This window comes from Lissotriton helveticus, chromosome 7, assembly GCF_964261635.1.
Source record: "Lissotriton helveticus chromosome 7, aLisHel1.1, whole genome shotgun sequence".
Classification (NCBI taxonomy): domain Eukaryota; kingdom Metazoa; phylum Chordata; class Amphibia; order Caudata; family Salamandridae; genus Lissotriton; species Lissotriton helveticus.
Window position 1 is genome coordinate 868,083,967 of NC_136068.1, and position 16,926 is coordinate 868,100,892.

Below are 16,926 nucleotides of genomic sequence, written 5' to 3' on the forward strand. Positions count from 1 at the left end.
GGTTTCTAACTCGCAATTCACTAACTACGTGTACAGTTTTATGACTCTGCACTGGGTATAGTTATATGTGTGGAGATTTCTGCCCACACTGCAGAACCTCTGCATATTTAAGTATGTGTTGTAGTAGTAAAACAGGGAGGGGCTGGAGGGTGGGAGTAAGAAAATGGTCAGACGTACTACTAAAGGGAAAGGGATCAGTGATGAGTAAAAGGAGTTTGGCAAAGCAGGATTCTAGTGAGGGATGTCACCCACACACACAGCTGCATTACTCTGAGGGTGGAAACATGTAACTTAAACTTTTGTAGTAAGTCTACACTTGGAGTTAGTAAATATTGAAAGTAGTAGAGTTAGTACAACGTGTAAACCTATTTAACAGTGTCACTTACCTTTGAGAATCAGGTCTGCTGTACATAGCAACAGATTAGGTAGGAAAATGTAATTAATGCTTTGAGAAATCCTTCTTTTTTATGGTAATCCTAAGTGTGCTGAGCTTTGCATATAATTCCCAGACATTTGTCGTGTTCATTAGTTTTTATTATTTACTGATGCATCACTAGGGTAACTGTATGCTTTATTTCATAACACAAAACAGAGTTTCCACCCATCTAAATAGACAAACCCAAAACAATCATTAGTAGCACGAGACAAGGTAATTAAATAAAAATTCAAAGCGGATTAACTGGTTCAAGGGATGTTTTTTACAGAAGAGGAATGAGTGAGTAAAGAAAGGAGCCCTTGAAATTTCCTAGATTAGATACTGTTTAGTAAGCCAAATAGCAGAGAAAGATTTCCAGATTTGTAACTTAGATTAGATTTAGATTCATTATAAGCTTATGCACTACATCCATGTGCAAATGGATGGAGAGAACAGATGTGCTGCTGAAGGATGGATCCTCCTACTTCAAGAAGCTGTTGGAAGTTGATCAAGAGGAATACTCTGTCACACATTAAATACTGGAAATCCCATTTATCTGGTAAGAATACAAAGGTTCATACTCACAGAAGCCACTGACATTACAAGAGCACATTATGTCACAATTATGGGTGTGGATTTTGAACATATGAATAAAATAAAAGATCTGGTCCCCGGTGATCCTTCTCAAAAGTAAGACACTGCAGGGATTTTTAAGCTCATGGATCACATATTAGCACACATTCAGGAATGGATTATCTGCCAAGATAAATGCAACTAGAAACAATGTTTCCCATAAGAGTGCAATGCATTCCATCTCTACCAGATTGAATGTATGTGAAAGGCATGAATCAATGGCACAGTATTGTACATTCATTGCTGAACTATGGATAAAGGTTATATGACAAAAGATAACATGAATACAAAGTTGTACCAAAACTGAAGACAATAGAATGTGCCTGATCAGACCAAATGTGCTGAAAAGCCTAAAAAAGAAGAAATGTCAGTGACAACTGATTTTGCCCCTGCTCTACAGTGTTTTGGAGACTGTATGTTCAAACACAAATTTGAATAGAATTTGGTTAAACAAAACAAAAAGCACTAGAAACGCACACACACACCCATAGACACACATTCATGTCAAATTTGTAGTGTAACCTGACAGACAACATGTACTTTTGACAATGGTCAATAGAAAAATAAGTAAACAGACATTTTTGCGTTGTCTTGGATCTAATGACAAAAGCTAAGCTTTCTTTCCTACCTACATGATTTTGCTTTACATTTACCACTTTTATTGAAGACCATTTGTTTAAAGTACTGGAGCATGAAAAGCCAAAATGTTTTTTCAGCTCACAAAATATGGGATCCCTTTCCCTTTGTATACTTTTTAGTAGTCTGCTACATAAGGCCACCACTTTACATTTGAGTTCACGAGATAGAGTGTTTGAAAAAGTCTCATAGGTTGCTACTGGACCAGGGTCACCACAAAACAATTTGTCGGCTAGGCAGTCATTGGTTTCCTTCCTAGCCCCATCTTTCTGGCCACTGCATTGTATTTTCTCATGTGCCCACTTTATTCCCACACGGCATGCTTCCAACCCCTCGGTGATGGTCTCATTCAATACATTTCAAGTAACTGCTCAAACGTATGTGGAAGCACCAACCAACTTACAGGCGCCTGAATTCAGTTTTATAAGTCTGACAGTTAAAGAGCTTTAGCCAGTCTCTTATTTTTTATTTTAAATACATAGTGTAAATGCATAGAGGGGTTCTTGGAAGAGGGCTTCTTCTATTGCTCTGTTATATCATTCACATTCTGCTTCCACACACTACAGTTTACAGCGTGGGTCAATGGATCCCACTTCACCCGTTGGCTCCCGTCACCGTGAGTGACACCTCGAAGCTGGTGCACGTTGTTCACAGCAGCCTCAAAAAATGTCCTTTTGCTAAGGTGACGAAACTATCGCAAAAAGTATTTAATTGACTTCATTTTTATATTATTTAAATAGAAGCAATTTTTTTTCTTGCACTTCAGGTGTTCAGTATAAAGGTGATTTCTTTTTGGTCTCCTTTTTTTAAGTTAATGTCCCAAATAGTTTAAGTGACATTGTAAAATTATAGATGGCTGCAATTTCAGTGGTTGGTTAGGCAGTGTTTTATTCTTGTCTCCATCACAAATAATAATAACCATATTTACAACTGAAAGGTATGTTACTTAAAAACCATCAGCAGTAAAACGGTCAAATCAGGTAATTTTTTTTCATTGTTTTCATTTTTATTGTAAGTATATGGCGTCTACGCTTTGGTGGTTGCAAATTTTCAGTTTCCTCTTGGAATATTGGAAATGCATTGGCCACCTTACCAATGTTTCCCATTACAGTACATGCCATTCAGTATCCCAAATTTTTTTTTAAACTGAGTTTAATGTACCTAGAGTCAAAGTGGGCAGCAGTTTCCGCTGTGTAGATTCGTTCATTCAAAGTCTCAATGAAGAATTGCATTTAAGGTTTGCTACTACATTGCATGTTAAATTTAATAGAAATATATTAGAACATAAGGCACTGTAGCTCTTGAATACTTACTCCTTCAGTGTTTGATAGCCGTTCTCTTTGTACAACAGATCCTGCCGCATGTAAACAACTTCTCTCTTGAGTTTATTAACCTGAAAAATGGGAATGGTGGAACAAAGGTTCTAAATACACCTCCTGTAACAATTTAAAATGCAATTAAAAAAAAAGACATAGTAATCCTTGGGTTGAATGTATCACAAACAACATAGAATCCGCAGGTCCCTAAGGCAAAAATAGAGACTAGTAACCTGAGCAAACCAACAGGAAATAATAATTCAAGGAAGTCCTATCTAAGACGTGACAACCAGGATCGGGTCCGAGGTAGCGACGGACAGAGCGTTGCCTCACGCCCTGAGTTGTTACCAGGAGCGGTGGGTAGTCCCCCAATTGAACACAAGTGTTCACCACATATCCCTGTAGTTTCTACCAAAAGTACGACACCAGTCTATTTTTGGATGTATTGTTCCAATTACTTTTTGTGATAGTTCTCACTCACTTATTTTGTGCAGTAGTAATGATAACTAGGTCCTGAAGAAAGACATGATCAATTTGTGATCAAGATTGGCTGAAACATGTAGACCTTCCTAGCAATTTCACCAGTGCGTTTGCACATTTATTCAGGGTGTGCTCTTAGTGCTTTTAACCCTTGACACCACGGGATACCTAATAAACTCGTTTTTCTCCTGGTAGTCAATTTTAAATCACTCACTGTATTACGCAATCTCACCACACTGTTTCATGCTCTATCGATCTTAGGAGATCGAGTCCCCGGATAACATTAAAACATCCGCGAGCTCCTCCTATACACTAGGTAGGAGTTGTAGCTCCTTGGCTGCACTAGGTTGCAGCCGAGAGGAGATGCCAAATGATGAAGCATGCCACCTTGGTGGGTGATGGAATTCCGTCCTCTTAAAAAGGACTTCCTTGATTCATTATTTCCTGTTGGTTTGCTCAGGTTACTAGTTTGTATTTTTTGCTTTAGGGACCCGCAGATTCTATGTTATTTATGTATATGGAATGGGGATGTATCCGCGCAGGTCTGTAAATTTCCCTTAGATCGTTGTTCTTACCTGGTAGTATTTTGAATGTACCACAGACAAATTCCATCTTTATAATGATAAATAGTGCATTACAAATTTTTTCTTCTTTCAAAAAAAGTAAGTTTTTGGAACACGTTTCAATCTTGATATATCAGCGGTGCATATTTCTATCTTCATGCTTATTCACTTTACACTTAAGGAAACAATTTCCATGTATCACTGGTAACTACTTCAAAACAACCATAAGGTATGTGATTCCATTGCCATCTCCATGTTCTTGTTAAAACTTCAAAGGGATACTTAGGCGGAAGAACAAATTGGAAACACACCAACAGCATCTACTATAATTTGTGCCTATTAAAGAACATACTTCTTGATGGTCAAATTATTTCTCTCCAGCACCTGTTAGCAGATCCTCTCGCATCATTCTTTCCAACTTCGTTATCTTTTTAATCTAATCTGAATCCGTGTTCTCTACCCCAGACTGTGCCATCATAATGACCAATAGACCACTGCATGTGTCTTATACGAACTACAAACCAATCAATATTTACCGTCTGATTTTCTTCCCATTTAGGAGCGGGGTAAGTGGAGGTAAAATCATCTAGCATTAGAGCTTGCCTACGGGACAAGCACAAATAAAGGTGGGGTGAGTATGTGGTCTAACAGCTAGGACGGTCGACCTTAAATCTGGGGAACAAAAAAGAAAGTGTCTTTGTGTAACAACTGGTTCTCATGTAAAGCGCTCGGATAACCTGATACTTTTGGGTCAAGCTTGCGCTATGTAAAACTCAGGGAAAAAAAAGTATCCACCCTCTCGTTTTAGCATCTCTCATCTCAAACTTCCATAGTCACTTATTTGATTTCTTCACATCCCTAAAGTAATGCCACTTCAACTTCACGGAATGAGTCGACCTTCCCACTTAACCTCCCTGCATGCTTTTTTAGGCTGCTGCGGGACAACATAACATAACTTAACATAACATAACCCATATAAAAAGCACATTCACCAACATCTTGGATCTCTTGGTGCTGAAATAACAGATAGTTATTGTTACCCAGCTCAATGGTATTCAGTTGAAGTATTTCTGCAGCTACATTTCTGATGGAACCTATTGTAAAGTGTTTTTAATAGAGGATACAAACCAAGTAAGTGCTTCTAAAGAATTCTTCTACAGTTAGGCTAAGCGTTGTAGGCATAGCATCTACTTGAACAGTGTACTAATTATGACACTTTCCAACCTTTGACATCAATTAATGTTGGCTGTAATGTTCTGATTTCCTTAAGAAATACATACAACACAAATACACAACTGTGCAATATGGAGAATATAAGATGCCGTAGACAAACAAAATATCTGGCTTTAACATAGGCAGGGTAATGGTCAATTTAACCACGGAGGGCTATAATGCTGGGTGAAATGGTGTCCAAAAGAGAGACATCGAAACCAGGTACTGTATCTTTCTGCTGTGTTTTGCACTGTCTACCCCAGCGAAAGAAGCTCTTTCGCTAGTTTAGTTTTTCAGAATAAGAATGTCGTTAAACATTCTTAATCAGACAATGCAAAAAGATAGAATAATACTTCTGTTAATTGTCCATGAAAACCTCCGGCTCGAAATCTCAAATTCATATCTTTCAGAATTAATCTATGGACGTACCAATATTTTCTCAACATATCGCTGGCATACTTACCAAAGTTACAAAATAACATAGGCTGTCTCATCCATACAAGTTGATAACTTACCCTGGATTTGGTTGTAGCAATTTCTGCCTTAAGAATTTCAGGATCATATTTGGAGCTAGAGGAAGATCCAGATGCCACTAGAATAAAATGTGAAGACAGAGTGAAACATATTTAATGCCATACAATATGAATGTCTAAGGCAAATTTAGTCAAATTCATTTGTATGTACTTTAAAATGCCAAATGTTAAAACGTTCTTGAAGTTACTCTACCTCTTTTGGTGAGATTTCATTAGATTGTTGTTTTATGGTATAACACCAATTTAGCATAGCAGTAGCTTACAAAAACACATTATATTTACATGCTTACATTAGATGCTTACCTCAGATTCTAAATGCATCGACTCCTTCACAAATATTCAGTTACATACATTCAAATAATGCCCTGTGCATCCGCAATTTCACAGGCAATAAGCATTGTTTAAACAAGCATATGTTGCGTGTACACTTATGAAGGATTTGGCACTATAAATACTGCCAAAGAGCAAATAATAGCACGTTTGGTGTGTAGTGATCGAAGAGCACTTGAATGTATGCCTACACAAAACCTAAATGTAGTTAAAACAGAAATTAATATTTTTAGCCCTTCAGAAATACAAACAAAAAATCTTCCAAATGTTGAGGTGGGAAAATATTTCATTGAAGTGTTTGGATTCTAGTAGGCCAGCTGCTGGCACCTAAAATAAAGCTTTGTAATATTTTTGTTAAAACACTGGTATTTACTATGATATCATTATTATTTGCAGTTCTACTGATGCACAACTCAATGGCAGTGGTGCCAATATTTTTTAGATTCCAATCCTAGGTGTCTGGTTTCAGGGAGAGACAACAGTTTATGCTGTATGTCGGGGAAAATCAAAGCTCTTAATGGAGTCTGAAAGTTGTAAAGACTCAAATGGTAAAGACCAATGGTTGGTTTCATGTGGATTCATACTTTACCTTGGGATACTGCAGATCACTTAATTTTTTGATGGGTGAGGTTCTCTTTAACGGAACAAATAAAAATAACAATGATGATAACTGTGTTGAGCACAATTGACTGACAACCTGCCTAAAGAGTGCTGTTTGCGGAGACAGGACCATAGCACAACTTTAGTCCAGTATACAATAAAATATTGGTTTAAAAATAACAAGGTACTCTTAATATTGAAAAGTAGATGTCAAAATGAATAATGATAAATTCATGTATAAAAACGAAATTACATCTTTATTGACGAATTTGCCTGAATTCTCCATGTCAACCCCACCTCAGAAATACGTAGTCAGGCGTGCTCTGAGACCCAGGCCCGATGTCACTGATTGACAATGTATATATATATACACACAAAATGAATATGGCCAGCTATCATCAGGCAGGAGGTGCTCTGTAGGATTTGAAAAGCTCTGCGTAACCTGCCTCCATTGTATTAGACTATCCCTGATAAAGGATCTACATCCTAGATTTAATCTGAAACTCCTGTAAGACATGTGGAGGAAAGTATATGAAGCCCGATATATGCATGTTTTGTGATTTGGTTATCAATCACAAACTGCTTACTGAACACACAATGTATGTGTTCCAATGTATGAAACAAAAGAGAAATATGTTTTTGGTAGTTTAGCATAGCAAACTGAAATTGTGAATCCCAAATCGGAATTCTGAAATAGCCGATATGTATGGCACATTCACAATTAACGAACATTTGCAGAAACAGCATGTGCTATGCACAATTCATCACTAGGTAGAAGCAGGTGGTAGCCAGATGCAAACTATAAATTACGCCGAGATTGCAGGACACTTTTTCGGAATGGTATCTCATCAATGGTGAGGAGTGTGAGCATGTTGGGTGCCAAAAAAGGAGGAGGAACAGCATGTCACGCTTTTCGCACAAAGTGAGGGGGAAATATATGGGAAGTATAGGTAGAACAGGCAGGACTCCTATTGGAAATAACAGATGATATAAACCCAATTTTGGTTAGAAACACCCCACATAGTTATGCTATACCTACTCATGTGAAGATCCTGTGTACGTTACATGTACTTGCCACTGGCAAATACCAGGGCAACGTTGCAATGGAAGCAGGAATATCCCAAAGCACACTTTCAAATGTTCAGAACCTCCCATGATTCTTTTTTCCAGAATACATGTTAGCATTGTTTTCCTTCATTCACAACAGGGCTTGCAGGATACCATGGTTAATGTTATCATATAGCACAATCCCTACATGTAACAGGTTGTATTGGTGGAATGTGTTCCATTAATGGAGCCCATGTAGTGATATGTCCACCATTAGCCACAGAATGCCTATAGAGAAACCATAAATTACAAGTGGTATGTCGTTCAGACTTAAATATTAGACTTGCTGGCCCAATACCTGGGAGTACACGATTCCTTCATCTTCCAACATTGTGTCCTTAATGAACGTTTGACAAGAAAAGAGCTAAGAGATTCATATTTATTAGGTAAGTTACAAATGAGTACACCTTGAACAACCTGTACACAAACATACCATATATGTTAGGGGTGTGTCAGGGGTGTGATGATTTCTCCTGTAGGAGTGCACATGCTATTGCTTCAAACACTACACCAGCATCCCCATCCCCCATTCCCCATTCACCATGGGAGCGTAGATACAAACATTTTCACTAAAAGACCCAATCTGTATTTGAACGGGTTTGAAAAACTTAAGGGAAGATTTTGTTGTCTTTACGAAAACTAGTGGAGCTCTGTATGATGCTGCAAAATCATTGATTTTTGTGGAATCTACCATACCACTGCAATGAGGTAAGGGTTACCACAGATCAAGACAATGAGGATTCTGCGGGATGAAGACTCCCCTTCCATTAAATCCCCCCCACCCCATGACACCCACAGATCTAAATGCCTAAAGAGCAAACGGGGGAAGGGCAGTCAGGCCAAACATAACAAACATTTCTAGGGAAAGTGAAGAACCATTTATTCAGTCATGTATAACACAAACACAGTTTCAACGTGCAACCCACAATATGTGTTCATTGCCATCGCATACATCATCAACACAAGAAGTCAGATGGACTAATATGGATAAAATTACATTATTTGCATCATCTAAGTCACTCCTTTTTCTTCTTTTACCCTCTCTTTACCCTAGCAATATTTGCTCCTGTTCCTGCACCTATACTTTCCCTATCTGTACCTGGGCTTTCGGTGCACACTGTATTAGCTGTTTCACGCACTGAGACACTGCCAAGGCTTGAAGTCTTCTCACTTTCAGAAGTCTGTGTCTTTAACGCTCTAAGGCGCAGGTTACTAGAACCAGACCCACGACTAAGTCCCCACTGAAGGGACTCATCTCTACCTACAAGCACCTGTAAATTCACAGTGTGCCATGATAAGACTCCTGTGGAACTGGAATGTTGGCCCACTGACCTTCTAACACGTTTAACACTCCACACAGAATGTCTGTTTTTGTGTCTCTGTGTTCCAGAATCATCATGGAGGGATACATAAAGTGCAGTTGCTGCCTCAGTCATTGCTTCCATATGTATGCCCACTGTTCTTTGTTCCTCAGTGTTCGCCCTAAATCGTTGGATGTGTTGGTTTTAGATCCCAACTCACCTTATTAAGACCTGTATAGCTTTTAACTAACAGGGTCGAAACCCTGGAATGTGCAAACTTTTAGCAGTGATGATATGCCCCACATGACTCCTCACCTAATGCGTGGACTTGTCATTATGGCAGTGCTCCATCTTTTCAAATGTTTCCATTGGTGCAGATAAGTTGCCAGTGGTATCTGTAGCATTGCAGGTCTTGTTTGTTGTTGTTCTCGGCTTGTTCTTTGTGATGGAAGGACTTATGGTGGTTGGGAAGCAGCTGTAATCCTGACTGGATTGATCGAAGAAGATGCTGTGCTAGGCTCACTAAAATCACCTTCCACATCTCTAACGTCCACGCCACCTTGCTTTTCTGCCACTTCTACTGTTGTATCTTTAAGAAAAGCCATTGCTAACTATCTTGGGGGGGAACATATTACATTAATAAATGTGTTTTATTTCAAGTTCTAAATAAAGTATTCAGAAAATTTAGTTAATATATGTTTGTATAGTTCATACAAAATTAGTAACTTTTGCACATAAAGCACTGAACTACATGTCCCACAATACAATATCGTAATAAGTAAATTACATGACTGGAATCGTTGTTAACAGTTTACGTTGTATGCTGGGAGTGATTATTTTTGGAACATAATATACATGCTGCTGATGTGAACATGGTGCACTTACGTCCCATAAAAAAAAATTGGGGGTGGGGGGAGTGCACTAACGTGTAGGTGTTTTATGCGAAGCAGATGTCTAAAATCAATGACTCCAGATAGAGCTCAAGACATGAATATGCTTTCCAACATCTCCTCGATCGGTGTTCAGTGGCATGAGTTTCTCCTGTCCTCCTGGTGGTAAATTTCTCCTTGGTGCGTGCCGTGAGACCACACCAGCACTTTGATACCCTTTACACAGTGCTGGGTCACGCCTACAGCACAGATTTTTCCTGAATGTCTATCCAAGTTTTCTCTAATACCACTTCATGTACAGATGGAGATGCTTTACCAAGCAATTGCCATTGTTATCTATACATTATTCTGTCAAAATGTCCAGCTCCATGCCCAAAACCTGTGTTTCTTTCTTCCACCTTTTGCCTTGCCTGCTTATCTCCTGGCTTGCCATGCTTCTCTCCAGTAAGACAGCTTCTACACACCTTTTCACAGAGGTCACCTCCCCAGAAATGTGCTCTTTTCAAGCATTTCCCGACTGCGATGTCATCAGTTCCAGCGCAATGAGACATTTGTAATAACAGAATCACAAATTGCATTCTTTACTGATTCCTAAAATGTGATTCCGAAATTAGTGATTGTGAGTTTTAGAAAATTACTAAATGGTATGAGCTGGAGTCTGCAGGGGTAAATTTGTGATTCTCCACTTGCCAATGCCTAACATTCATAATTAGAGAATCACTAAAGCCAATATGAGTACATTTAGCCTGGAGTGATAACGCTTAATATTATCTGGGTCTCGTATGTGAATTAGTCAATCTTTGTCCAAACTTAAAAAAGGAGTAAAACACTTTATTTATGAGCTTCTCCCCCCCCCCCCAATTTTGGTTAGTTTTGCTAACGTATTACTTTGCCTTGAACTTAATGTCTGTTAATGACGTGAGGTCTGGCTTTATTCTTACTCTGTTGCTAACTACAGTATGGTGTATATTATGTACCTGCCACAGCATCTTAATCGTGCTATTCTTAGTCCTCTGATGGCAAAATATGTTGCTCTCTTCTCATTTTATTTTAATCAAAAGCGTCAAGTTTCACTTTCCAATTCTTAAATAGTTCCAAGAAACAGAATTATGTACGAATACTGTGAAAACATTTAATTTAACTCTTTGTAACCAGTTCAAGACTGTTGCACTGTATTCAAGGTTCCAGGCAAGATAAGTTAAGCAATACAACATCATTCAAACAATCTGGCGCAAGTCCACTGTGCAACATTCCTTTGACTAAATATTTCACTCAAACTAGATTAATAGTTTTTATACATTTTAAACGTGATGGCCAAATTAAAACATTCGCTTTTACTAAAAAAAAACAGCAACTATACAACCAAGGTAAATGACTTAGCTTAGCTGATAGTTTAGCTCTCTGGCAAAATGTAATATAATGTGTATTCATAACCAGAGGCAAAAGCCTGCATTATATATTTCGGTCTTGATTACTGAAATCTTGAAGAGAACGCCTGGGAAATCTATGGAAGTCCTAGATGCACTCCTACTAGACACAAACTTCTGCAGGCTGTCTTCACAGTGGAAAATGTACATGAGAAATTACTGTTCTTTTTATTCCACAGAGAAGATATTTGTCTATGTTATGTTATGAAACATATTCCCATACGTCTACTGGAAAAGGTGTTTAGGGCAAGTTACACCACACTTACCCCAATATTTCTAGCATTAAATTTAAAATTGTGAAAGGTCATTTGAAATGGTTGTGAGTACTTACTCAGTTACGACTAGGTGGATGTTCACTAGCCACACCAGCACTCACTGAGGGAGTATGTATGTATGTACGTATGTACGTAAATATATATAGAGAGAGAAGATATATATATATATATATATATATATATATATTTATAGATATAGATCTATATATCTATATTTCAACAATGTGACCACGCTGATTGGCATGCTCTTGTCGGTGCCTGCTGTAAAGTTCGGGCCTCATACCCAATATTACACAATAAGATGCATCAGCAGCACCCCCAGTAATAGCAGTGAACTAGAACGGCAACGGTCGAAACATACTGGCAGTTTTTCACTTCTTTTTGAAGTTTTCCCTTAATAAATTCATATATTTAGATATCCTCGAGGGCTGCTGATTTTTCTTGTTGTGATATATTACATATTTATTTATATATTATGTAGTTATAGGTTGGACCTAGTTTCCAAAGGAAAAGGATTTTTTGTTGTGCTAATAACATTTAAGAATCGTGACAAATCTTTCCCCCAAAAAAGTTCATCCACCTCAGTTCCTTCCTGGAATGTTTTGCGGCGAGTCATCAAGCGGGTGCTGAGAAAAGGGGGGGGGGGTTACAAAATGCAATTTCCCTGTGCATTTTCTATAGGGATTTTTGAACATCGCTACAACCAAAGCCCTTCTATAGAACGACATCAAATTTAGCAGAAAACTAGATCTTTCCTCAGAAAGCGCGCTTTTCATTATTTGCTTTAAATCTATTCAGTAGTTTATGAGTAAATAAGTTTCAAAATGTATAGATAATTGGACTGGGTTGGCATCTTCTTGGATTGCCTGTGTACGGAGGTGTGATGGCCGCCCTGGGTGCATTGTTAAATGTCCTGCACTACTTATAGCCTCACATATTACATCACTCACGGCATGTTCTAAGACATCATTGATAACATCACCGATGACATCTGAAATGACATACTTGATGGCACACCATGCATGGTGGGTGAACAAATTATAGTTACTGGAGTTAACTATAACTGGTGAATTTCTGTGTTTTTATTAAAATTTAAAATGTTCAGTTGAAACTGAAATTTTCACCTAACTATAACATAACTTAACCTTTTTTTTTTTTTGCAGTGGGAGGAAAGCTGGCTCCTGCTGTACTAGGATGTATGCTGGTAGGGACCTTGCGGGGCCACAAGTGCCCTGGGCCTCATTATGCAGCTCCCAAGGTTTTAAAAAGTTGAGGTCCACCCGCATGGGAACAGGGCATCCACATATAAAATGGGGATGGCAGTGCAGGGGTGGGCTCCCTGCGCTGACAGTAATATTAATTATATAAAGACAAAACTGGCAGTGTGTGAGAAAAAAAAACCTTAGCTGTGGGTGTGCTGGGTGAACTAGGGAACCAAGAAAAACAAAAATAAAAATCAGTTGCGGCCTAGCTGCTTTAATAGGAAAGCAGCAAGGCCACTCATAAAATATTCACTGCTCCCTCCTGGAAGCACTCCATAATGCCCTGCAGGAGTTTTGTTTTTCAATATTTTAGTTGTTGTGGTGCCCTCATGAGGGGCAGGGCCACCACCAATGATTTTTAAAAGTGTTGTGGGAGGTCTGAAGGGAACACAGCAGTGGCCCTAGAAAAGTTCAAAAACAAAAATGTCTCCTGGGTTATTGAATTCATGATGCTTTGAAAAGTATGGTAAGCCAGGCCCTCCCTGGGCCAGCGCCCCAGTCCCAGGATGCTTGTTGCTGATCCAGGGAGGACCTGGCTTGGCAGTTCGGGCTGGACTGTTTCCATGAGGAGCTGGGTCAAGACTGATTTGCATATAGCTAGGTCTAAACTGGAGGGGCATGATGAGCAAAGGAACGATGGAGTGGATGTAGCCATACGGCTAGAGCAGCCGACCTCAGGGATGGGGAGCTGGATTTCAGTCTTGGCAACGACGCTCAACATCCTGTGAATCAGGGCAAATCACTTAATCTCCCCATGCCTAACAAAAGTTAATGTGTCCATCCGTAACAAAACTGGTGCCCATGTAAAGAGTTCTGATACCTGATATCTTCGGGTCTAGTTAGGGCTATATAAAAATCCCCAAAAAAACAGATCTCATGATTGTGGGTAAATCCATCATTTGTGTGCCTTTTGCTTGAGGTATATAGAGCTGTGGCCACAGTCGGTGGTTTATATGGGGTAGAAATCTGGGGCTTGACTGATAATTCACAATAAATTATCACAGAAAATAAATGTGTTAGATCTACCCTGAACGTCCCAGCGAGCACACCACTTGTACCCTTAAGATGGGACCTGAACCTCAACAGGATTGACCAAACTATCCACCCCAAAATCCTTACTTATTTGGTCAGAATTTGGACAACCTGGGAGTTTCTCCCTATAGAGCTGCCCTACATGAGTTATAATGCTAGACAAGCACTGTAGCACACCCTGGCTGAAAGCTGTTAAAACCTTGTGCAGTGAGCTAAAACTCGAAGGGCTTTGGCAAGAACCTAGTAAGATCTAAAGTAACTCCGCAATGCAGGTCAAAGGAATTTACTGGGAACATGCTCTTCAGAAGGTATATCGGGAGGTGAGGCGAGATGGCCTGACAGATAAATATCTACACTACAAATGACCCCGCAATTTGAGCAGTTCATGGATAGAATTACCCTCCCTTTTGGCAAAGTCCTTGTATATCCGTTTTCGAGTAAATGCTTTACAAAGAGGGGGAAGTGACAGTGGACACCCCTTTCTGACCTAATACAGCAGAAACTGAGGCACACTTCCTGTTGCTGTGTCACAAATACAAACTACAGAGGTCCAGATGGATTCTTCCATTATGTCTTAATATAGGAGTAAGGCACTGTTTGTTGGTCCTGCGCATATTAAGATATGGCACACCAGAGTCTACTGTGTTTGCTCTTTCGAGATTCTTACAGTGGGAATGGTCTGTTAGAGCAACGCCTGTGCAGGCCTGTGCCAGAGGCGTTACAATAGTGCAATTAATCCCCTCTAGGCTTGGCAAGAGTTTGTGTTCTCATCAATTTTACCAACTTATGAGATGGGCAATACATTTCTTCTACTGGAAAATGCCATTTTGTGAAGAAGATTAAGGGGCCGGAGATACTAGTAACTGTGCCCCCGGTTGGTCAGATGCTGCATAGCCAGAGGTGTGTCTCTATTGTATACTTACTGTTGTTTGGTTTGGGCCTGGTACAACTAGGAATGATGTTTATCATTCTACGTTTTTATATTTGACCAAAGGGAGTGTGTATAGTATTTGTGCATGAGGCAACTTGCTTACTACTTGGCAGAGCCCGTTGTCAGCTTAATTTGTTTTGCTCTTTGTGAATGCTGCTATTAGTGCGCCTCGTGAATTCAAAGAGCATTGCCCATTGAGATTTGGCATTTCCTTCTATGAGTGGTCTAAAACCTATTATTGCAACACCTTCTTGCCTTCTATTTGTACCCTTTCAAGACCATTACCTAGCAACATTGGATTGTGTACGTGTATCTATTGGTAATCCCTAGGCCGTTATCCAAATAGCCATTGCTATGTAACTTCGGAACTAATGTGCGCAGCTCTTTGTTCTAGAAGGTAAAAATGATTGCTCTGTCACTTGATTTTATATTGTGCACCTTCTTTTTCTCTTCATACAACACTTTTAGTAGAATGTTTTAGATCCATTATGGGGTTCCTTCTCTCTGCTATTGCGATGACTTCTAGGAGATGCCGTGAAGCTATGGATGCTGCTATCATTAATTTACTGCACTTTCTAAAGAGTATCGTTATGAATTTTTGAATCATTTTCATATCAGTTCTTAATTGTTTTACATGAGTTTTATGAGATTGCTTATCAAATGAGATGTATTATACTTTTTAAGGTATTGTAACAGAAATAAAGGATTTTGATCACTTCGAAAAACTATTTTTTCCAACAAAAGTACTGACTATATTATGCCCTTTTCTAGCCCATCTATGTCCTTAAGAATTTCACTGTCAACATTTACAAAAAGTAGGAAAACATCTCTCATGAGAAAAAATGAAGGAATTCTTCATAATAACTGCTCCCACCGACAGTGCCAATTAGACAATGAAAGCTGATATTTAACACTAACTTTGTACTATTTACACTGCCCCAATTAGACATTCGACAGTTGTGTTTAGGGATGGATGCATCAGTGAGTTTCAAACTGTGACCTTTTACTCATGTTGACAAATTATGCAACAGGTGCTTGAACTGGTCTTCTCCAGCACAGGTCTTCTCTAGAACAGTTTGACTGCACTGGCAAATTTTGCTTTACCTTTTTCTCACTGATTGGTCAGATCGTTGTCTCTCTATGACATCAGTTTAGAGTCATGGAATAGCATGAATAAATGACACAAAGGGCAGTTAATTTTTCTGTCCCATCTAGAATGGTGAATAAATGTATAATCCTCTAAGCCTGTAGGGTAAATGTATACTTTAAAAAGAAGACTAATCTTATTCAAAAGAAAAAGTGAAATCAAAAATACAAAATGCCCTGTATCAATCAGAATAAGAAAATCAAATGTATGTGTAAGAGATTCTTAAAACCTTGCTAATCAAAGAAGGAAAATGACTCATGAATATACATGTTTTGTGTAATCGATTCTAGACAAATTTTCTAAAGAAGAATTTCTCAAATTTCCATTCACAACCATAAATTGTAAGACTGTAATGTGCACTTTGACTGCTTCCCTTTGATACTTACAGCTGGTTTGCGACCCCAGTTTGTGATTCCAAGCATCATTAAGCTGCCGATATTCCTGTTGGGCCAACTCAAGCCTCTGTTGTTTCACCTGATAGATCTCTTTCTGAGCAACCAGGGCATCCTGTGCCAGAACCAAGTAGTCTTTGAGCATTCGCTCCTGTTCTCGCCGCCATAGCTCCCTAGGATCTTCCAGTTGTGTGGTTCCTGTAACAGAGGGGATAAAGGGGGTCACATGAGGTATGTGCATATGAGTTTTCATCCAATATGAATCAACACTATACTAGTTTTACTACATAATGAAACATGTTTTCATAATTTATTTGGTATGATATTAAGTTATGCACAATGTTCATTTGTGAAAATCCTGATCAATAAAAAAACATGAGCTTTGAATTCTTGAATGTTAATTAAAACAGGACAATCTTGACCTTGCATCGCAACTACAAGTGG

General features: G+C 38.8%; 1 protein-coding gene across 1 annotated transcript in view; it reads right to left on the bottom strand.

Annotated features, from left to right (window-relative positions):
* The window catches only part of WWC1 (WW and C2 domain containing 1), a 385,050-nt gene that overhangs the window by 187,335 nt on the left and 180,789 nt on the right, over positions 1–16,926 (bottom strand). Inside the window, exons 3-5 of the mRNA XM_078653391.1 lie at positions 16,477–16,680; positions 5,771–5,847; positions 2,998–3,077 (exon numbers count right to left, since the gene is read on the bottom strand). Of these exons, the coding sequence (XP_078509517.1) occupies positions 2,998–3,077; positions 5,771–5,847; positions 16,477–16,680 (361 nt within the window). The remainder of the gene's footprint in view (positions 1–2,997; positions 3,078–5,770; positions 5,848–16,476; positions 16,681–16,926) is intronic.